Source organism: Chenopodium album, chromosome 4 (genome assembly GCF_948465745.1).
Source record: "Chenopodium album chromosome 4, dcCheAlbu1.1, whole genome shotgun sequence".
Lineage (NCBI taxonomy): Eukaryota > Viridiplantae > Streptophyta > Magnoliopsida > Caryophyllales > Amaranthaceae > Chenopodium > Chenopodium album.
Window position 1 is genome coordinate 76,690,430 of NC_137837.1, and position 23,118 is coordinate 76,713,547.

The window sequence follows — 23,118 nt, forward strand, 5'->3', positions numbered from 1 at the left end:
ACAAGCATAGGAAGGTTGCCTCATATAGGACTTGTTGTGCCAGGCATCGGGAAAACTGTTAGCACGTGGCATATAGCTAGCTTCCTCATCGCAATTTCCTTGCTTATGCAGAACTCCGAGCTACCTAGTGAGCTATCACTCGCTACTCCAAAACACTAATGTAGTGATTGTCAATTGATACTCCCTTTTAAATTACCCCTTGAAACTTCTAATATCGTCTTAAAATTTATTTTACTATTTTAATAGCTATTTGTGTCGAACACTTTCAACAAACACCTAATTCTAGCATTTATTAAGACCATTACTGACATCAACACTTTCAGCTATTTGACATATAATAATACACTTAGAGGGCCTTTGGTTTCCTAAAAAAAAAAATAGGGGGCATTTGGTTCGCGGAGTATGAGTTTAGAATAATTAAAATCCATACCATATTTTTGGTTGTCAAAAATATGAATTTTAAACCCATATCTCAAACCCATGAGGTATGAGATTTAGAAACCTTAAAGGAGGTGGGTCTAGCTAATTCCATTTCCTTAGGTATTAAATACATAGTATTAACTATTAAGGGGATGATATTCCATTCCAAAATTGAACTAAATACATCGAATTAAGTATCTAGTTTCCACCCAATATCTCCTTAACCTCATATTTGATTTCAAACTCATACCCTTTTGGGAACCAAACGCCCCTTACAAAAACTAATTTTCCAAACAAGTCTAAAGTTTAGCTAGTGACTCTAATAATCACAAAATAACCAAAATGCCCTTAACATACGTTTACTAGTCCAAATCGAATAAAAAGCGTATTAAAAAAAAAAAAAAAAATCCTGGTGCATACGAGTAATTTTTTATAGGACGAGGGAGTAGACAATTTATAAAATTGTACGTCAAACAAGAAATAAGGCTTCACATTTGAACATTTTGGCAGACCTCGAAGCGCCACCCAGAAAACAGCGAGAGGTCCCCCGATCTTTGCTGTAATCGTAACTTCCCCTCTTTTCCCTCTTCTCCTCACTCACCAAAACAGAGAGAAAACAGAGAAAGAGATCACCATTTTTCAGAAAAATGGGGAGAATCAGAGAATTCACAGAAGATGAATCAACAACAACAACAGCTTCACTTAGCGAAGCTCTTCTGTTCACCACCATGTGCATCATTGGTCTTCCTGTTGAAGTTCACATCAAAGATGGTTCTGTCTTTTCTGGAATCTTCCATACTGCTTCTGTTGATAAGGGTTATGGTTTGTTTCTTGCTCCCTTGTTTGATCTTCTGCAATTTTGTAAATTAATTTTTGAATTTTTTAGCATGAGAAATGATGTGTATTTTCTGGGTTTTGTTTGTTGTTATGCATTGCATTTGGGTTTTGATTTTTGCGAGGAATTGTTGTTAGTTGTGTAAGTTGTTTATTTCAATTGGATCATGTGTGTTTGGATCTAGGTTTGTTAATTTCTCGGTCTTGATTGCTTTTACATGTTGCTTATAGGTTTTTGATTTCAGGTAGAATTTATGGTATGATGTGAGTTATTTATGTGGGGGTTTTGTGTTAGTTATGATCTAGGTCTATTTACTATTGCTGGATTTGGGAAGGTATTGAATGTGGGATGTAATTTGATTTGCTGTGGAATTGAATATTCATTTCGAATTCCGACTTTGTTCAATGTTTAGGTATTGTTTTGAAGAAAGCAAGGATGATAAGGAAGGGCACTCAGAGTTCAAATGTGTCAAATGGTGGCCTAATAGATACTCTAGTTGTTCAACCCGGAGATCTTGTTCAAGTTGTTGCCAAGGTGTTACGAGTCTCTTAACTTTGGATATTGTGTAAGGTTTTCAATTGGTGTTAAATCATCAAATTAAGTGGTTTTATTCCTTCTCTGTATAGGGTGTTATGCTTCCAGATGACTATACTTCTAGTTGTGCTAATTGTGGTGATGAGGAGACTGTTTCTGGAACAATTGAATCTTCTCAAATTTCTGAAAATGGAGCTGTTTTGACTAATGGATGGAGGAATCCGGAGAGGTAACTATTTTGGTTAAGTATGGCTTAGAGCATTTGCAAATTATTTCCTTTTGCCATTCTAGGACGGTTTTTTGTCACTCTTCATGACTTCATCCATTACATGATATATTTACTTTGCTTCTTATGACCTGTAAAGAATGGGAGAGAAAATTGCTGTAGCAACTTCAGCCCTGAAAAATTTCTAGGTGTGAGGAAGCTTAGGATGAATGTTTAGTAGCAGATTACTGGATTTAGTTTTATTGCTAATATGAGAGGACAAGTGCTCAAACTGTGGAGGTGTTGCTATAGTTGTGAAAGCATTTGATCACATTTTATTGACTGTCGAGATGTTGCTAAGGGAGAGGGAGGATAGATCTTGACTCCTGAGACAGTTTGAGTGTACATGTATATTAGGTTGGGTTAAGACTAGTGCTTAGCTCAAAAAACTAGCTGGGTATATTTTGAGGGGTAAATAAGGTAGATTTTCTTAAAAATTAAGTTTGTGGTCTCAGCTTCATGATTTTTTCCTTCTTTTGGATGGACAGACAAGTTGGTGTAATCATGTCTCATGAGGAAGAAGATGGTTGCCTCCATCAATCTAAGGCCTTGAAGGAAGTACGTATTTATTTTGACATATATAATTTTTCCATTTTAGGTTATATTTACTTTCTTATTGCTGTTTGTAACTATGTTACCATTCTCTTATGCAGGTTGCCAAAGTTAATGGTTCAAGTAAAAGCTGTAAGTGCATCATATATTTCTATCTTTCCTCAGTATAAGCTTCTCTCTTTTATTCTCCAATGAACTTAGTATGATATTAGAGATTATTGTGAAAAAAACCCTTTAGATTGCAGACCTTTTTTCATTGAACAAAGCAGAAATTTTATCCTGGAACACTGGATACTGATGCTTGGATTATTACATTAGGGAGGGGAATACTTGGCTTGGAACCATTACTTGATTCCATATGAATACAGAAATAAGGTGATGGGGGTGGTTTCTTCCAATTTACTATTATATTTTTTTCTAGTACTATTCTTGCAGTAAAGTTTTGTTTACATCATTCTTAAAAATAACTTTTAGGTTGTGTTAGGAAATTTTAAATCCCAGAATTTGATTCTGGGAATTGAGATTCTGATATTCATTTTCAAATATGATGTTTCGCAATTATTAGGAATTCTTTGGCATTTCAAATTCATCTGATAAATGAGTGGAGTTTTGATGATGAATTTTTTTTTTTTTTTAACTTTTAATTTTTTCTGTACTAATCCATTTTTGATTATTAATTCCATTATTTTTACAATTTTTAATTTTTGATAGTAATTCCATTATTTTTACAATTTGGAAAATCAGGTAGATAATTGCATAGAACTTAAGATTCTGGAATTAATCAGATAATAGAAAAAAAATAGACTATGATTCATATTCAAGGCTGCCTCACGCAAGCAAGGAGTGAATAATACATGATTTAATAGTTTACGAATGATGGCTGAGACTTCTTTTGGAGGCATTGGTTGTGATGGTTAAGGGACGAGGAGTGGAGAGAGTGAGTTTAAGGGTTGAGAGGTGATGAAAGTTGTGAGCTGCACATGTACTAGAGCAATGCTAAATGGAATCATGAGGGAAAGATCACAATAAGTGAATTTGAAATGAGCATTTCATGTTTCATTTGAAATTACACCAATGTGGCCTATCTGGGCCTTTGAAAATGTTGTAAGTATTGGCTCAATTCCAGAATATAAATTCTTTGAGTTATAAATTTACTTTCAGAATCTCTAATGAAATTGTTTAAACACACCATTATAGAATCTAGCATTTAGGAAAAAAATTCTGAGTTATCTATGATTGTTTCACACTTTCACTGACCGAACACTATTACATTTGACCTTTGGTGAAAAATGTTCTTGCTCTTTATTCAGCTGCTGGATTTTATTCCTCCCCCCCCTCCCCCCCTTGTTATTGTGTTTCTCTCCTACGTTTTGCTGTATGTCTCAACTTTTGGTCGTTATTGGTTGTTGACTGAGTGTCTGAGTTATTATAGCATTTGGTATAGTTTTATCTTTTCAGTGCTTATTACTGGTAAATTATGGTAATATTTCAATACAATCCTGTTTTTGGCACCTTCTCTTTTTCCTTTTGTGATAACTAATTTCATCTGTTATGCTCTACTACCAGTGAATAAAGCCCCCAACAAACTGAATGCTCACAAGGAGATTCAAGAGAGAATTGTAGTCAACCAATTAGCCAATGGATCACTGTCTGCCATTGATGCATCTTTGGATGTCAATCATGTAAATCAGCTCCCTGCTAACGAAATGACATGTGAAGATTCTGTTGCTTCAGAGGTTTCTGATTCTTCCAAAACAGATTTGGATGCATCTCGTACTCCTTTGGCAGTTCCAGTGGAAAGGGCTCTTCAAAATCCACTTCCTAGTAGGACTGCTAAGGTAAAAGACAATGATTCTTTTTAACTTATTACAGCGGAAGTCATTATTTTGTTTCACTTTGCCTTTTTCATTGCCCCAAGAGCAGTTTAATAAATTTGTTTGTATGCCTGTTACTTATGGTTTTCCGTTTACTGCTATCCTGTTTGAAATAGGGATTTCACAAAATGTTACTGCTTCCCTTTTTCACAAAAGTGTTGTATGTGTCGACAAGGTCCTTTTCATTGTTGACTTGTGCTCTTGGGGTATAAATAATTAAATACATATGATGTATGTAATTCATGGGTCTTATTTTCTTTGAGTACCTCTAATATTATCCGTCTTCTGATTTACTAATGTTACATGTATACTTCACAATATGATATATCCTATTTCATGCTATATTTCAGGAATCCAAGCTCAATCCAAGTGCAAAAGATTTCTCACCGTCTCTTCCTCATTTCAGATCAACACCACCTTTGGTGCCAACAGTTCCAAGTGTTCCTTATGTACCCAACCACATTCCTGCAATACAGGTAGCTGGTGCACAGCCAGAAGTTGGAAACAGATCCATTTTACCACGTTCATCTTGGCCTGTTAAGTTTGTTCCTTATGCTACTTCAACAGCAATGAATGCTGATAATGGTCTTCAATATAATCAACCTGTATGTACTATCTGGTCTTCTTGATTCACTATATGTCTCTGTTCTTTCATCCTAAAAAAAATACAGTAATAATCAGCTTTAATCGATTAAAAAAAAAAGAGTTTAAAAAAGGTAAAAATCAATTTTAATCAGTGAAGCTAATACAAGTTCAGAAAAAATCAGTAACTCCAAAGAACAAATATAAAGGAAATCATTAAACAGCTATCTTAATCTGTAAAAATCAGTTTTGATCAGTAGGAAAAAAAATTACTCTGTTATTTCAGTTAAATAGTTTAAGCTCAACAATAATGAGGTGAAGAGAATAAAGCCTAAGGAAAGGAGTCACCTTTATTTTTCTTGGGAGTGTAAGAACTAAGAATTGCATTTGATATTGCTTGAATTTCATTAACCTTGTTTATCCTTATTCTGCAAGCAGATTGCTGGTCATATTGTAACAAGAGCACAGCCTATTAGACATGGTGGACAGTACCAACCAATTCAAGCCATGCCTTCATATGTACATCCTAATTCTCAAAATGTATGGAATATTTGAATTATATCTCAGTTAATCACAAATTTTGAACTATTTTTGCACTGCTGCTGGTTCAGCTTTGTGCAGCAACATCAGCGAAAGCCTTTTTCTTTCTTATAGAGATTTGCTCACTTGATCACCTAATGAATGTGTCTACTCCTGCAGGGCATATTTGGAAGGCCTGGACAGGTCGTCTATATTCATCCAGTTTCTCATGTGAGTTTTAATATCATGTTTGTTATTTACTTCTCCTTTCATTTCTGCTGGGGCTCTTTGATCACTTTCATCCATTTTTAAATGTTTGCTTTTGCTACTTACTAAATTGGCTACCTTTTGATTTGAAGGACGTGATTCAGGCTCCTGGATCTCTCTCATCACAAGCTCCACACCCCTTGTTGGCTTCACATCCAATCCATGTTGGTTTTGCCAAGAATGAAGGTATGATAATAATGTGTAATTTGAGATGTTTGGTGCAATACTGCACTGGTGAGTGGTGACGAATGTTAACATGTTTGTACAGAATTATGCCTGTCTATTTAAGTTCTCATCTCCCAATGCCTGCACTAGTTAAAATGTCTATATCATTAGAGTTTGGTGTGCCTGATGTTGCACAATTTAAGACAAGAAATTGTATTCAATGTGGCTCATATTGCTTCTCTGAGGTTTAATGCTGATTTCTTTTTTATTTTGATTCCCAATTACTAATTCGTGTCCCTTGATTGGAATCTAATCGATATTTGGCATGTCAGTCCCCTCTATTATACATCTGTTGGTGGCATAAGTGTCCTAAGTCAATTAACTTATCAAAAAAGGAACAAAAAGTTTCCTTTCTATTCAGAAGTAGAGATGTGTTTACAATTGTATAACTCTTGTAATTGAAATACTGATAATCATTGCTTGCTGTAAAATGACACTTCATATAATGCTTTGGTTTTCATTTGCAGGTGTTCTAGCTGGTCCGGCATTGCCAATTTCCATGACTTCACCTTTAATGGCAAATGGACCGCAGTCATTTACAATGCCAAGTCACATTCATCGCCTGTCATCACCTCATTTTCCTTCCATGCATCCTATTCCAATCTTAGGTCCTAATATTCCTTATAATGCCAAGTTTCCATAAACAAATATCCTTAATAGAAAATTTTCTTTGCTTTTCTTTGGAGCTGGTCCCAATTTTTAATCGACAGAAGTTTTGGCAGAGTATATTTTTTTCTTGAGACTAGGTTTTGGGTATGTCAAGAGTGCAGTTTGAAGGAAACATTTCTCCACCCATGTTTTAGAAGAGGGAGGGGTGATGCGTCGATCTAGAGAATTCTTTTTTGTCAGCATATGGTATCAAATTTTCCATTGGGTTTTACAGTTGCTCAAGATCTATTGACGGGTATTTTCTTTAACATCAATAATTTAATTGGTTTATCTCTGAACACTCATGTAAGAATTTTGATCATTTGACAGAGAATATAGGAGCTTACGTTCACCTGTTCTTCATTCATGTTTTGTTTAAATCCTTAAATGTTAGTAATTTTATTTATTGCTCATGTAATTTCTGATTTTACCCAAGGATTGCAAATTTGCAAATGTGCATGTAAGCTGGTTAATTGTGAACTAATCAAATGTGAACTTGGTTGACAAAAGCAAATGAATAGGAAATGTATTCCCTGCCTCCTCTGTCTTGGGTTGTTGACAAGGTGTTTAACCCATTTGACCTGGTTTGGCTGTCCGTATGTATTATGAGCCTCGTAATCCCCATACTCTGCTATCTCAATACCCACCTATCAGTTGTCTCTGCTCGGAAGCAGTATATACGGATATTCCAAACTGTGATGAGAAGGTAACCTTGAACAGGCCACCGTGGTTGTTAACAAGTCTGCTGCCACCACTCACCAGCCAAACCAGGAGAATCTCTCATCAGACGAGTTGAACAGTTAGTTCAAATTCATCTCATTAGTAAACTACACAAAGCCAACCTCGTTGGAGGCAAGAGAATCCATTTCCCGTTCCTTTAGTTTTGTCAAACAAGGTTGCCTACGAGTTCACAAAACATGAAAATAATCAACTTACATACAAACTACGCAATTGAACTAGATAGATAATCAGGTAAATCACGCCAAATCTAAAATTATTTAAGCAATGTCTTGTATTTTAGGTTCGATTTCATTAAGCAGCAGAATGAGGGGCTATCGTACCTCATCAGGTCATTCCTCTACCCAAGATATCTGCTGTTTCATTTATGTGCCCCAGAGCTCGCCTACTTATGAGTTCTTATTGACTTCTTAGTAAAGGCATTCTAGGAATGTTTTCTCTAAAGTCATCATTGAAATCATTGATGTTAACTTCCATCACTTAAGCTAAGTACACCCACAAGTGCTCTTGTATGGATTTTAGTATTTACACTCAGCTCTCAGCCTGCTATCTAGTCTCGGGCTTAATGTAAACTCGATTCAAGCCTGACGTGTTTGATTTTGGTGTTATAATCACTTGTTGCATGAGGCGGATAAACGATCGTTAACTAGATTCAGAGTTATAAGTAAAGAGAACAAGGGAATAACTCAAGTCTCAGGTTCTCAGCATATTTTAATTTTAGAACGGGGGCAGAACCAGACGTTAACACTTAACAGAATGAAATATGACAATCAAGGTCGCGAATGAAAAAGCTGCACAAAAAATTACGAAAACCTTTCTTATGAATACTTTGTCAAAGAATGCTATGTATACATAGATACAATACAAGTACACAATAGTTTTGCTTCCTATTGCACCAGTCAACTCCTACACAATCTCCAAAGAAGGGACTACTTGATTTTAAGAATCCAACTTGGAACCCCATTGAATATATCTTTCAGCCTCCTGAAGGTGACCGGAACGAGTAAGAAGTCCAGCCATGACAGCGTATTGCTCTTTAGATGGCTTGATTCTATATTTTCGAGTCATGAGCTGGAAGATTTTACACGCATCATCTGCGAATCCAGCTTGATCACAAATAGCTAAAACCACATCTAAGGTGTCCGTATTAGGAGGCTTACCTTCAATCAACATTTCGTTAAAAAGAACAAGCGCTTCTCTAAAACAGTTGTTATATCCATAAGCCAACATCATGGCAGTTGGTGCTACTGCACCATCGCAAGGGTAGAGATCGAACAACAACTTTGCTTTCTCAATCATTCCACATTTTCCATACAACTTTACAAGTCGTGCTAAAACCCAAGGAACGTACTCAATGCCCTTCTTCAATACTTGTCCGTGGAGTTCTTTCCCAAGTTTCAACAGTCTCAGTTCATGGCAAAGCTCTAATATTCTAGCCATTGTAACGGAATCTGCCCTGTGCTTGGATTGCTGCATTGACCTGAATACATCAAGGGCTTCGACTGGATGCTCGTTTTCAATACAAGAAACCATATAAGCTGTCCAAGCAATCACATTTCTTGCCTCCATACCATTAAACAACCTACGACTAATCTCCAAGACACCACATTTCGAGTACATCACAATCAATGATGTTATCAATGATACATTAGGCAGAAATCCATTCTTCAACAAAAACCCATGTATCTCCTTTCCTTGCCTCAACGCCTTCAACTTAGCACAAACCGGAAGAATTGTTGCCAACGAAACGACATCAGGCTTAAACCCTTCTTGCTGCATCCATATAATTGACCTTATAGCCTGATCAAGCTTACCATTTGATATATAACCAGATATCAAAGCAGTCCATGAAACAGTCGTCCTATCACCGGAATTATAGAACACTCTCCTCCCATAAGTCATATCACCACACTTACAATACATATCAATCAAAGCCGATTTCAAAAACGGCTGCTCCATATAATTTCTTCTCTTGATCACAAAGGCATGAACCTCTTTACCCATCTTCCAAGCCCCAAGTTCCCCTAGAATGGGAAGCATTGAAGTTAACACAACCGAATTCGGCAATACACCTTCCTTTATCATCCACCTAGCATACCTAATCACTTCTCTAGGCAACTTATTATGAGCAAACCCTGCAATCATTGCACCCCAAAGAACAACATCTCTCTCAGACATTTCATCAAACAGGTGATAAGCAAGCTTAACTCTACCACATTTAAAGTACATATCAATCAAACTTGTCTTCAACATCTCACTACCAATAAAACCATTCTTAATCAACAATCCATGTATCTTTAATCCTTGCCTGAAAGCCGCCGCGCCGCCGAAACTCTTGATCAAACAAGAAAAGCTATACACATTGAATTCAACCCCAGTTTCTCTCATTCTAGCAAAAGTATACAATAAATCCTTGTATTTTTTTCCACCTGCAACAACATTACCTCTAAGCAATGCATTCCATGAATAAACACTGTTAGATTCTTCATTTTCATCATCACCAAATACCCTTTTGGCATCATCAACTAATCCACAAGAAACATACATTTGAACAATCTTGGGTTTAAGAAATTCATTGTTTTCAACCCCATTAATCCTGATATGGGCATGAATCTGTTTCGCTTCGGTTTTGGATTTGGAACGAATACAAGCAGCAATCACAGCAGAGAAAGTTGAAGCATTTACAGGGATACCTTGTTGCTCTAAATAGTCTAGAATTGTGAGAGCTTCTTTGAGCTGGTTTCTTCTTGCAAATCTCTGAATATCTTTGTAAATTGAATGTGGGTTTTTCTTTTGCAGTGGAAATGACCAAGGGTATGTTGATTTTTCTCGTTTTGGAGCTGTTTTCCGGGGATTTTTGGGGGAAATTTTGGGGGATTTTGGGGATTTCTGAAGTGATGGATTCTGGGTTTTAATGGAGGTTGAAAATGGAGGGATTTTGTTAGGATTGTTTCTGTGTTTGGAGTTGGCGGGAATGGAGGAAAATGGTGGAGGTGATGATGCAGAAATTGATGTTGTCATTACAGCCATTACTCTGTTGCTCTGTTGTGTTCTGAAGTCTGAATTAAACTCATCATCTTCTACGGTTTTACCTTCTTGGGCTTTTTTGGGCTCCCAATTTTTATGTAGAGATAGCCACAAATGACAATTGATGTACGAGTTTACAATTACGGTTTTGGAACTGATATTTTAGCAAAGCTTTTTTTTTTTTTTTTTTTAATCCTGTGTTATTTGTATAAAGATTTTTTTTGAAACATTTTGTATAATGAATTTAGAGCATCTATTTTTAAACTGATATTTTTTTGAGGGAATTTGTAAACTGATATTCACTTAACTTCATACAATATCAAGTTTTTTTTTTTTGGGTGGAAATGAACTAGATTAAACAATAACGTTAAGGTTCATAAAGACCACGTTAGTTAGGTGACATGCCACCATAATTAGAGGGCCTCTTGGGACCAATACTAATGTCTGGACTAGAGTTCTCTGAAGACAAAAGATTACAAGAACTAAGGAGTACAATAAAATGCAGTAGCCAATTCTGGTCAGGCATGTTACTGATAGGAGAGAGAGGGAGCTCAGCTTTAGCTCTCCTGGCCATAGAGTTCACCTACTTCAGTCTTGTTCTCGGAACAAAAACCAGAGTTGAATCTCTGCACTGTTGAAGAAGGTCCCTGCAGATCATGTAAAAGTATGTTGCTTCATCAGATGGGGTGTTTTGGTTATTAAGACCAATAACCTCCCTTTGACAATCTGAATAAATCACAGTATCAGTCCAATTTTTAGCTAGAGTCAGATATAGCCTTGCCATAATTGCTAAAATTTCATCAACTAGTGCAGAGGGAGCATTTACATGTCTAGCTAGTCCACTAGCCAAATCCCAGAAGAGTCCATGCATACACAAGCAATTCCAGCTGAGAAAGAGGAAAGGGAAAAAGAAGCACCCACCATTACTATATGATTGGCCAGAGGAGGGGGTTGGGGGGAGCAGCGAGGGAGAGTAGGGGTAGGCTTATCAGAGAAGAAAGCATTTTCAAAGGAGTCTTTTCAGAGAGTTGCAGAAGGAAGTGAGAGAGATGGCTAATTTTTGAAATATCCACTTATTCCTCCTATGCCATAACTTCCAAGCACAGAGAGCAAAGGAGGTACACCAAGGCAGCTGCAGAAAAGGGTGAACAACAGGCATTGACAGATTTTCACTCAACCAGGTTAATGTATCTGTTTGGGAGAAGAAAGAAGGGGGGGGGGGGAGAGAGTTCGTGCCACACCTCTAAAGCTCTAGGGAAATCTCTTAGGACATGTAAGATGGTTTCTTGTTGTGTAGGACAAAAGGTGCAGAAAGGACAGGTGGTTATATGCTTGGAGAATAGGAGTAGAGAGGTTGGCAGCCTTCCCCAAGCCACCTGCCAAAGAAAGAATCTGTTGGGTGGAGAGCAATCAAGTCCCCAAATAATACTCCAAATGTCATCCAAAGGTTTGCAGGGATGGCCATTCAGCCAGAGATGGTTGTAAGCTTGCTTACAGTCAAAGTAAGAACCTTTCCCCAGTTGGTAGAAGGGAGAATCATCCTTGTCAGAGAAGATGGGAATTGCTTGAATTATGGAGATGATGTTAGGAGGAAGGGAGAAAGAAAGATTTTGGAAGTTCCAGCCTTGATCAGTGATACAGGAATTAAGAGTGAGATTCATTTCATGCTTTGGTATAGGACCAACAATTAAGTCCCTCAAAGGCCCATAACCACTCCAATTGTCATGCTAAAGTAAACAAGAGCTACCATTACCCACAAGCCATTGAGTAAATTTGGCATAGACATCCCATCCTTTACCAAGAGCTTGCCAAATGTGAGAGTCGTTCTTGAAAAGGGTTGGGAGGGTCCTTTTATAATATTTTTCTTTGATGATTTGGGAGGAGATGTTGGTAGAGTTGTGGATTCTCCAACATAACTTGGTGAGAAGAGCAAGGTTTTGGTAGTGGCTTTCCCTAAAACCCAATCCCCCGTGATCTTTAGGACCACAGAGATGCTGCCAAGCAATTAAAGGAGACTTTTTGGAGGTTTGATCAGAGCCCCAAAAAAATTTGTTACAAACTTGGTCAAGTTGATGACAAGTTTTCTTTGGGAGGAGAAACGCTTGCATAGAATACTGAGAGATGCTTTGAAGGGAGGATTTGATAAGAACGGCTCTCCCTGCCTTGGAAAGGCAGTTGGACTTCCAAGAAGAAAGTTTGGACTTCAACTTATTAACAATGTGGTTGACTTGAGAGGGGGAAGGTTTTTTGTCGGTTAAGGGGAAGCCAAGATAAACTCCAAGATCATTGGTGATGGTAATTTGGAGGGAAGAGAAGAAAAGATCTCTGATGTGCTCTGAAGCATTTTTTGAGAAATAAAGTTGGCTCTTGGCATTGTTCATTTTTGACCCGAGATGGAGAAGAAGAGGTCAAGGGTTTGAGTTAGTGAGAGGAGGGTTTGATGGCTAGCTTCCCCAAATAGGATAAGGTCATCCGCAAAAAGTAAGTGAGAAATGGAGAGTGAATTCTTTCTAAAGGAGAAGGGGGTCCACTCACCCTTATCGCAAGCTTCCTTGATGAGATAAGAAAGGTATTCCATGCAAATGATGAAGATGTAAGGGGAGATTGGGTCTCCTTGTCTAATGCCCCTCGAGGCACTAAAAGCGGGAGTAAGTTTGCCATTGACCATGACTTGAAAGGATAGGGAGGACACACAACTCATGATAAGTTTAACCGATGGTTCATCAAAACCATTTCTCACCAAACAAGTCTTAATGAAAGACCATTCAAGCCTATCGTAGGCTTTCTCCAAGTCAAGCTTGATGGCAAACCAAGCTCTATTCCCACTCTTCTTTTTCATAGAATGAAGAATTTCCAAGGCGGCAATGAAGTTATTCTCACATCCTCTACCAGGTAGGAAACTACTTTGGTTGGGGGAGATGATGGAGTGAAGAAAGGGTCTAAGCCTACTCACAAGGATCTTAGAAATGATCTTGTAAGCGGTGTTGCATAAGCTAATGGGTCTATATTGCTTGATAGTTTCGGGATGCTCGACCTTTGGGATGAGAGAGATGGAGGTTGAGTTCAATTGAGAAGGGATGGAACAGCTAGTGAAGCATTGGTTAACAAAGGATTGGATGTCGGGCCATAGAACACCCCAATGCTCTTGGAAGAAAAAGGGATGGTATCCATCAATACCCGGGGCTTTGAATTTCCCCATGCTAAAGACAGCATTATGAATCTCATGCAAGGCTGGGAGATGAGAGATCTTGATGTGGTCCCCATAATGAGAGAATGGCAGGAAGGGGTAGCCAACTCAGAAGCAAACAGATGGGAGAAGTAACCATTGATGTGAGAGTGCAACTGAAGCAGAGGAACTGGCTCCCCCACATCATTTCTCAAATTAAAAATCCTGTTTCTTCTCCTTCTGATGATGACAGAGGTATGAAAAAATTTAGTGTTTCTGTCCCCACAAGTCAACCAATTTACCCTTGATCTAAGTGCCCATAAGGCCTTTTCCTGGGCATATAGGGAACAGAGTTCTTCATAAAGCTTTCCTTCTAAATTATGAAGTAATTGGTTCGAGGGGTCAGATTCCAGGGCTGCTTGAGTTCCCCCAAGCCTTTTAGTCAGGTGAGCAGCTCTCTTGATGGGGTAAGGGGCATTTACTTTTTCCCAAAAGGTGATGATGTGAGATAGAGGAAAGTTTGGAGGGAAGAGCAAAATATAATTTCATACCTATATTTTTGCACTTAAAAAAATGAAGAAAGTATTTGGAAAAATGTCTCAAACTCGATATTGTATATTGTATCTATATAATATCGAGTTTGAGACATTTTTCCATACTTTCTTCATTTTTTTATGTGCAAAATATAGGTATGAAATTATATTTTATTTCTCTGTACTAATTACTATGGCATTGTAGTCTCGGTCTGTAGGGCATATCCGATTGGAAAAAATGCAATGTGTATCTTATCCGGATGAGATTATTGGATATTTGGGTTTGACCATGGAATTTTGAATCGAATCACATAATTTTCAAAAATAATGCAATCTATCAGACTTGAAAATCATACTTGAAAATCATCTTTTTTTTTTTTTTTTTTTTTTCAGGAGTTCTGGATCACATAATTTACGTAGTACGAGTATTAATTTTGCAGCATATTTGAAATGTTGGATCAGGTAACTGAAACTTTAAGGCAGTCAAACAAATTGCCATTGTTCAGTGTCTCACTGCCTTTGACTGCTATCAACCACCGGCCATAACCACCATTGCCTCACCAAAGCCATCACCAAATACTAAGCCACATCAACCACCATATGGCTAATACTACGTATTATTGACCATCACAAACCTTTAAATTCACCGCATCAACATCAGTATTACAGAAGAGAGAACCTGAAGCCTGGCAGATCATTATGGAGTAAATTTAGCAAGCAAGTACTAATAAGTTAGTCTAGAAACGAAAGACTTTTTGAAGATTTAAGCCTTTAAAATGAATACAAAAGCCCATTGAGCTTCACCCATAATTTAAACATGCACTAATTACTTTTAAAGTGTTGGGGCCTCCCCATCTGCCTGTCTGGAATTGGATCTTACTTGAAGTCTAAAAAGATCCCATCCATAATCGACGAGTCCAACATACCACACTAAACAATTCATGTATAACTTGAAACTAACCACAACAGTATTACGATGGAGCTTTTCATAAACATATTCATACAGTTCTTTCAAAAAACATACAATGATTGAAAAACTCGAACCCCATGCAAGCTAAGCACAACCACCTTGCCTTTGCCTTGAACAGGATACTGCAGCTTGAGCAGCTTGGAAAAATGCCCAGTCTAGATGAAATTTCTTTCATAGCTGCTCTATGACATACTGTCTTAACCAATCAGAAAGTAGTTAAGAGATTCGATTGGTCTTCCTGTACAAGATAGCCAAACATGGAACTTTGGGAAGATATGGTCTTTGAGCAAAATTTTCATCCATTCTGAAGAATGATTTTCCAAGTTCTTTTGTTTGCTCAGTTCAGTTTCCCGGGCTCTTGAAGTCTTGATGTTGACCATCAGAAATTTGCCTCTCCATTAAGTTTTCTTGCTGTACAGCCTTTGCAAAGCAGCAGAGCAGTTATGTTCAGTTAGCGATTTGTATAAAATAAAATTGATACTTTCAGTAACATAGTAAGAAGTATTTCAAAGGTCAAACCTAAAACAATCATCCAGCTAGTAAGCCCAGTAAAACTCTAAGAAATCCTTTTTAAAGGTAGTATATAAAAATTAAAAGTTAAAAAAAAAAAAAAAGAAAAGAAAACTTATACACGATGAGAATTAAAGTTTTTGACTTTCACTCACCATTAGCAGTTCTGTCATCTTGCCTGCTCTTCTCTCAGGAAAAGTGGGGGGTATAGATGCAGATTGATCTGGGGGCTCTGAGCGAATGGCTTGTAGGGGCTTAACCAACAGGGGCTTACTCAAGTCCTGGACTTGTTCTGGGGTAAGCCCCGGAGTATCTGGCAACACTTTGTTTGACTGTCCACTATTGTTTTGAGTTTCTGCAGACTCAGGTGACCCTTGTACTCTCTTAGCAGCATCGACATGGTCATCAATTGGTTGCGAAGCAGAACCACTATCTGTCTGAGATCCTTTGGGTGTTGCCTCCTGGGTTAAAGGAGGCAACCTGCTTTTCAAGGCTGCCAAATGAGCAGGTTGAGAAGCAATGGGAGGTGCTTCAACCACAGGAGTTGCACCATTTGACAAGCTCACTGGTTGCAGAATCACTGGTACCACAGTGCCTCTTTCTCCCACTGGATGGGTAGGTTGCGCTGCCACAATAGACATCTGTGTAGCTCGAACCCTAGCCAATTGATTAGAAGTAGGTGAACCATTTGATGGATATGCAGCATGGTGGTTACTTCTCTCTCTCCCCCGACGCTTGTGACCTTGGTTCCTTGATGGAAAAGGAACCTCATTCCTTCTGATCATTTGCAAACTAGGGGCCACATCATTTTCAGCTGAAACAGGAACATAATGTCCTGGCTTGAATACAATACCTCTCAGACTTGTGTCAGAATCACCAACACGAACTGACAACAAATATCCAGCATCAAATACTGCCTCAATCACACCTGTAACTATTTGGCCAATCACTGAATCCTCTTTATTGCTCCTAACTGTATCAGCTGACGGTGGTTTTCGATTCCCACCTACTTCTTCAAATCCTGGGGGCACAGGGGCACCTTCACCATGATTTTGGTTTTGATCCCTTTTACGCGGTAGATGGGTTTTTCCAGGATTTTCACTTCTTTCTTTTCGAGGACGACCTCGCTTTCTCTTCACAGAAGCATCTGACAGCGGGACAGAGCCGCTCATCTGCTGTGGTTGATTAACTTGATTTATCTCCATATATAACAGCCAAAAACAATGAAATTTCACCTGCAAGACATCTGAAATCATGTCAAGCTAAAGGCAGCTTAAGACAAACATGTGTTATGCCCTTATTAAATTATCTGAAAATAAGTAATGCTGTTTTCTCCACTTCAGGAACTCTTTTGAAATATAACTGCATCCTAACATAACATTGAAAGTACTTTAACACGAGGATTAATACATGAAAAACTAGATGCTCATAAGAAGCAACAATCTCTTCATGGTAAAGGTCAAACACTCAAACGTATTCATCCTGTGGTACATTTTAAAAATAAAGATAAAGGAACCTTAAGATTCCCTAATACAGTCTGCGTTTGGCAAAAACTTCTCAAATACTCCCTCCATTTTCCTTAGCATTCACCTTCTTCCACATCTGGTTTTAAGAGTTACTTTTGGCAAGGCATTTTTTAGAGTTATACCTACCTTTTGTTTTATTCCTTATTTGATCACTATTATTCCTCATCAACCCTTTAATGCCCTAAACATGGGACCCAACCCACCCAGGTTACCTTTTCCTCTAGAAAAGTACCCAAAAAGGTTCATTTTTCAAATTATGCTTGGTTTTGATTCCACCGCATCAACATGGGAAACCAAGAGGATAACAATTCGCATTATCATTCAATCAAAAGTCTACCATAAGTACCAAACTACGGTAGCAATTCAAGTTTATTTTTTGTTTTGGTGTAGAGAAAGTCGCAAAGGGCAAATGCAATACAGTCTGTGATCCCAGAAATTGGGTATCACCCCCAAACTAACTACAATAACCAGCATCAAATTAGTTCGACTTAAAATAACTTTTCTCAATAGCAATTCGAGTTCATATAGCTAGGTAGTGTAAGCTGTGTAACATATTGAAACATGTTAACTTCCACAATACACTAATTATTCTACACCCAAAACTAGTTGAATTGATCACTTATTTTACAAAACCAACTACCTTAATAGCTAATCTCTAACAATTAACATTAACCCATTATTCACTATTAGAATAGCAATAGCTAATTTTGCCGAATATGCCCATAAACCCGTAATCGAAATCGGGTAATATAGAAAATTCAAATCTTGCCAAAACAAGAAAGAATATTTTATACAAAACAGGAAACAGTTATTTGAACTGTCCTTAAGCAAGGGCAAGAGGGGAACATAGAAGGGTGATATACAAAAGCCAGCAACACAATAGCAATAAAATTGGACTTATTTATCAAATTAAGCACCAATAATCACACATAATTCTTCTTGCTTAAAAAAAAATAAAATTGCAAGTTCTAATTTTTCATAACTTCAGTTAATTATGAGAAATAGTTCAATAATCCATCTTAGAAGAACCCTAATTTGAATATACTGACAATTAGATTAACATAAACCCTAGATTATGAAATTAATTGAAATTCAACGAATTAAATAATAATAATAAAAAAAAAAGATAAAATCTTTACCTCAGAAGTTGAATTTCAATGGAGGAGAGGAAGCCTGATACATGCTTCAATGGAGAAGTGGGAAGAATACGCTTCAATGGAGGAGAGAGAGAGTGAGGTGCAGTGTAATAAAAGTGAAAAGCTTAAAAGTACTAAACAAAAATTGAAAACATAGAAACAAGATTAGTGGCACGTATACATTTTCAATAGTCAAATTTCGATAATATCAACGGTTAAAATTCATTCTCAATTAACTTTTGTTTAATTCTATTACTCCATTTTTTTTTCCTTTTAATTAATAATCCATTTCATAATACCACTCGGTTCCTAGATTACATACACTAGAAGTAGGAATATAATTTAGAATGGAGGGAGTAATTTTTTTTTTTTTTTTGGAAAGGAAGTCCTTTCTTAATACTTGCAATATAATATTTCTTGTTTTTTTTATGAGGACTTTAATATTTTAAGAAGGAAAATGCTATAGGGCTATATATATAAGAAGTTAAAATAAAAAAAAAATACTCCGTTAAAAATAAATAAATGAAAATACATTATTAATTATATTGATTTGCGTGTGATTTTGTCATACATTTCTAAATTAAGAAAAATGTTTTTTTTTTTGAACGGAAATTAAGAAAAATGTTATGCATAGCCCTAAGGGCTAGATATAAACATTAAAAATACTCTAGAAAATTGTTTAAATTTCGGAAATCATGACAAAAACACACTAATTACACTGATTTGCACGTGTTTTTGTCATGAATTCCTAATTTTATACCTTTTTTTTTCAAGAATATATATATTTAATGCTTATATGTAACCCTAAGAACTATATATAGCATTACCCCTAAATTAGTACTCCCTCTGTCCCTTAATACAATGCCTCTTTTGAGCATTTATTCCTCACATAATAAAGAGAAAGAGGCATTGTATTAAGGGACGAAGGGAGTACCAAGTTAGGAAAGATCTTAAATGCTTATTCATAAGCTCATAGCCCTAAAAGCTACATATAGCATTAATTTTTTTAAGAAAAACATATTCGATTCAAAAAAGTTGTACATATAACTCTTAACTTTTACATTTGTTAATGTATATTTGTCATTTATATATTACTATATCTTTTGGAAAACATTTATTACAAAATTTAATACTCCCTCCGTTCCCGAAATAACGACCCTTTTAGGCTGATTTCGCGGGTATAAAGAAAGTTAAATAAAAAGAAGTAAAAATATATTAGAAAGATAAAATTTACATGGGGTTTGTAAAAAACTAGAGAGATTTAGTAATAAAAGGACATGAAAAAAAAATTATATAGAGAAACTAATTTTGCACAAATATTGTTGCAAATTGATGGGTATTATAATGCAAATGGGATGATCATTTTGAGGCTAAAATTTGGCTATTAAGGTCAAACTTTTGGGGATGGAGGGAGTATTTAGAATAGAGTTTATGATAAATTATAATACCCCCAATTGTTTGCCCCAAATTATAAATCTACTTTATTAAGGCTTTGGGCAAAAAATGGTGCACATGGGTTGACACAAATATCAATGAAGAGAGAGATAGAGAGAGTGCAAGTGGGAAAACATGCCAAAAGTAGTATGAGGCAATCTTTTGGGGACACCTTAAAAAGGAAAGTGGAACAAACAATTAGGGACAGAGGGAGTAGTGTATACTTTTTTTTTTTTTTTTTTGATAAGATTGATTAATTATTACCTTTTTTAAACTCGATTAAATAATCTTGATAGTATTTAAATTTGTGTTTGTGTATGGTGCAAATAACTAAATATGGAGGATTGTATATGTTGGAAATAAAGAAAGGAAATTCAAGGGGTCAGATATGGGCGCCCGATCGGGCGCGAGAAGAGTCGTAAAATTCTGGAGTTTAATTTGAAAACGAAATTATATATTTTCATTGGCTACTAATTGGGTATTGGTCGAAAGATTGGTTGATGTCAAGAAAAAACAATTTTTTGGGAAAAAATATTTCTCACGTTTTTCTGGGAACAGTCCCGGAAATGGACCCCGATCGAAGGTCAATCGTTGTCGGTTTGGGCTGAAATTTTGGGAGCTTGTTCAAGACATATGAAGCTTCATTTTCAATGGTTGGATTATTAATAGCTGCTCATGTTTGGGATTTATCGCTTCAATGTTAAGCTGCATTTTTTGGAGAGGAAATTTGGGCGTACTACGGAGAATGCTCATCTTTGACAATTAAATTAATTCAAGGGAGGTCCTCTCTAAACTAATTTTATTTTGATTATGCTTAGCACGTGATTTTAATTCTAATAATCTTCTTGGCAAATATATGAGTTGTGATTTTTGGCATTATAATATTAGATGATTATTTTGTCCATAATGTAGTATTTGTTACATGATTATTAGTTTATAGGCTAAAGTATAATCCATGTTATATATGTGTGATGTTACATAGCATGATTATTTCTATGTCTTTGTTCTATGCTTGTGGTTTGAACTTAGCACTTAGAAATACGTTAGTTGGTTTTATTTACCAATTTGTTAATTTTTGAACATATGTGTTGTTTTGTTCATTGAGAAAGTAAATATTAGGTTATTGCTTTAGATTAATTTTCTTTTAGCAATATGTTGTGTTCCTAATATTTACATGCCTATTTTAATAAATAGTTCATGGTTGTTTAAGACTTGTTAAATTGTTAGTTTTACCATGAATTTTGTGATTATGTGGAGTGTGATGCAATATCAAAGTCTATTACTTTTGGTACATATGTGTTGATAAACATATATATATTCATGTTGCTTGTGGGGGCTTTGTTCATGCTCATGATAACGCTCTTTTTGCATACTTCTTCTCAAAACTTGTGTTAATTCTTTCAATTTATTAAGTATGAGAAGTTTTTGAATGAGAATTATGTAATTATTTTTTGAAGTTAAGAACCATATGTGTATCATTTTCATGGAGAACATGCTTAGTGGTTGTTGTATTTGTGACTCTTAGTGGTGTCATAGTTCTTGTTGAGAATGGATGACTACTTTAATTAATTTTTAATACTCTTGAAATACTTTTGGTGACTATTTTTAATAATATTTGGAAATCTCCATTCATCACAATTAAATTATCTCCTTTACTTTAATTTGTTTTTAGCAATTCTATGCATTATGTCATGTTTGAGTGACTGGCTATGCATATGAAATTTTCATGTCTCTTGATTGCTATATTCCCATACATGCATTTATTTTGTTTATTGAGTAAACAAGTTAACTATAAGAGGAATAAGAGGCATCATTTTTAGTTTCTCTTCTATTTGATGCAAAGCATGAAAGTGACTAGTTATGCTAAAGACTATTATTTATTTGTCTTGATTTGGTTTCTCTATGCAATGTGTGAAGAGTGTTTCCTTAACTTAATGAATTGATTATGTGAGTGATTGGTTATTTTAGAAGAAGTTATTGAGTATGAGTTAAATAATTTTAACTTGCCTAGAGTTCTCCTATCTTTTTATGGAGTGTGTTTCCTATTATTTCTTCTATAATTTTTTCAATGTCAATTCACTAAGTGTTGTTGGGAATGATCAAGGCTATTTTTGTGAGTAAAGGTGACTTTGTCTTTCTTGTCTTAATGGAACGATATAGGTCTTACTTGGATGACTTAATTATTTCGGATCTTTAGTCTTTGATGATAAGTTCCCCTCTAGTGGTTTGTTAAGCCTTCTAAGTGATGACTTAAGTGGGTTGGTTGGTGAGTTCCATGTTGAAGATAAAAAATGTGAATTGAAGTTTAAGTGTGAGCTATAAGTTCAAGTATGAGCTAACTTGATATTATTACCTAGGGAGTGGTACAAAGTGTGGTTAGTACCTTGTGAGAATCTAATACTTGTGATTAAGTTTGTTTCTCACTTCTTGCTTCAAGGTAATATATATTTTTGTGCTATGTCTACAATGTGAGAAATGTGGTGCTGTCGAGAATCGCATGTGATTTGTAGTTAACAACTTCCTTGAACTTCTTATCTTTCCAATTTTGTTGAGCAACTTTCACGATTTGGATTATGACAATATGTTTTATTATTTTCAGAATAATAATGATCATTATGAGTTTTGGTTTTTTCCAAAGTGTCATACATGTTTCGTGATTGGAAAGATTTATGCGATAATATGATATTTGTTGTTCATGTTATCATTTGAGTGGAGTATGTTTTAGCATGAATTATGTGTATGTACTTTAAAGAGGTCTTAAAGTATGTCTTGAGTGGAGTATGCTAATACATTTAGCAATGTGATAGTGACATGCATTGCATTTTATTTTAACATAGCATATATTTGTGAAATAGTTGAAGTGCAATATTTTACAAATCTAATAGTGAATGACTAACGTTGTTTAAATTTACTTCATCTTTTACTAAGTATCTTTTTAGGTACGAAGGGTGTGAAATACACTAGCTTTTGGGGAAAGTTGTTCAAACTTTTCGGAAGGCAAGTGTTGGTGATTGATGGTTGATGAAGAAAGTTCACTAATGCGGCTATGTTATTTTCAAGGATTGGACTTGATTAAGGTTTTGAAATTTCAAGTCTTGGGTTCGTTGTCTTATTACTTATTCATCTAATGGTGAAAACTAAGTGATATATATTTTTCTAACCATCTGTGCAAATTAAGTTGATGTTGAAAACATGCTAGTTTTTCTTATTGGAAAAAATATTCTAGCAAAATAATTTTGCACTATGGTAAGGAAATTTGGGACATGTAACACAATCCTTGATAATTTGTGGAAATGTCGAGGGGGATAGGCCTTAAGCCCATGTGGAAAAGCATTACTTTCCTATCCCTATGGCATG

General features: G+C 36.0%; 2 protein-coding genes and 1 pseudogene across 3 annotated transcripts; 1 reads left to right on the top strand and 2 right to left on the bottom strand.

Annotated features, from left to right (window-relative positions):
* The first annotated feature begins 827 nt into the window (after window positions 1-827).
* On the top strand, window positions 828-7,088 carry LOC145627347 (uncharacterized). The gene is made up of 11 exons (XM_081679738.1): window positions 828-1,242; window positions 1,668-1,789; window positions 1,882-2,018; window positions 2,543-2,612; window positions 2,708-2,738; window positions 4,173-4,444; window positions 4,831-5,085; window positions 5,501-5,602; window positions 5,762-5,812; window positions 5,941-6,034; window positions 6,541-7,088. Exons 1-11 carry the CDS (start codon window positions 1,068-1,070, stop codon window positions 6,714-6,716), a joined length of 1,485 nt encoding a protein of 494 aa, XP_081535864.1. The 5' UTR covers window positions 828-1,067; the 3' UTR covers window positions 6,717-7,088.
* A 1,174-nt stretch (window positions 7,089-8,262) lies between these two features.
* LOC145627348 (pentatricopeptide repeat-containing protein At1g71460, chloroplastic pseudogene) lies at window positions 8,263-10,489 on the bottom strand (annotated as a pseudogene).
* Window positions 10,490-14,962: 4,473 nt separating this feature from the next.
* On the bottom strand, window positions 14,963-18,489 carry LOC145627349 (protein METABOLIC NETWORK MODULATOR 1-like). 2 transcript variants are annotated; one of them, XM_081679740.1, is made up of 3 exons: window positions 18,331-18,489; window positions 15,821-16,911; window positions 14,963-15,575 (listed from the first exon to the last, which is right to left on the bottom strand). In XM_081679740.1, the coding sequence occupies exons 2-3, from the start codon at window positions 16,868-16,870 to the stop codon at window positions 15,498-15,500; spliced, it is 1,128 nt and encodes a 375-aa protein (XP_081535866.1). In that variant the 5' UTR covers window positions 16,871-16,911; window positions 18,331-18,489; the 3' UTR covers window positions 14,963-15,497. The 2 variants fall into 2 exon arrangements, with proteins under 2 accessions (XP_081535866.1, XP_081535865.1); XM_081679739.1 differs by having other exon boundaries at window positions 15,821-16,900; window positions 18,331-18,488.
* Window positions 18,490-23,118: the final 4,629 nt, after the last annotated feature.

Excerpts from the sequence above, each read along its gene's own strand:
- LOC145627347 (XM_081679738.1), top strand. The coding sequence starts at position 1,068 with ATGGGGAGAATCAGAGAATTCACAGAAGATGAATCAACAACAACAACA. Across the intron at positions 2,019-2,542 it reads GGATGGAGGAATCCGGAGAG|ACAAGTTGGTGTAATCATGT; the intron begins GTAACTATTTTG and ends TTGGATGGACAG. Across the intron at positions 2,739-4,172 it reads TAATGGTTCAAGTAAAAGCT|TGAATAAAGCCCCCAACAAA; the intron begins GTAAGTGCATCA and ends CTCTACTACCAG.
- LOC145627349 (XM_081679740.1), bottom strand. The coding sequence starts at position 16,870 with ATGGAGATAAATCAAGTTAATCAACCACAGCAGATGAGCGGCTCTGTC. Across the intron at positions 15,576-15,820 it reads AGATGACAGAACTGCTAATG|GCTGTACAGCAAGAAAACTT; the intron begins GTGAGTGAAAGT and ends TGCTTTGCAAAG.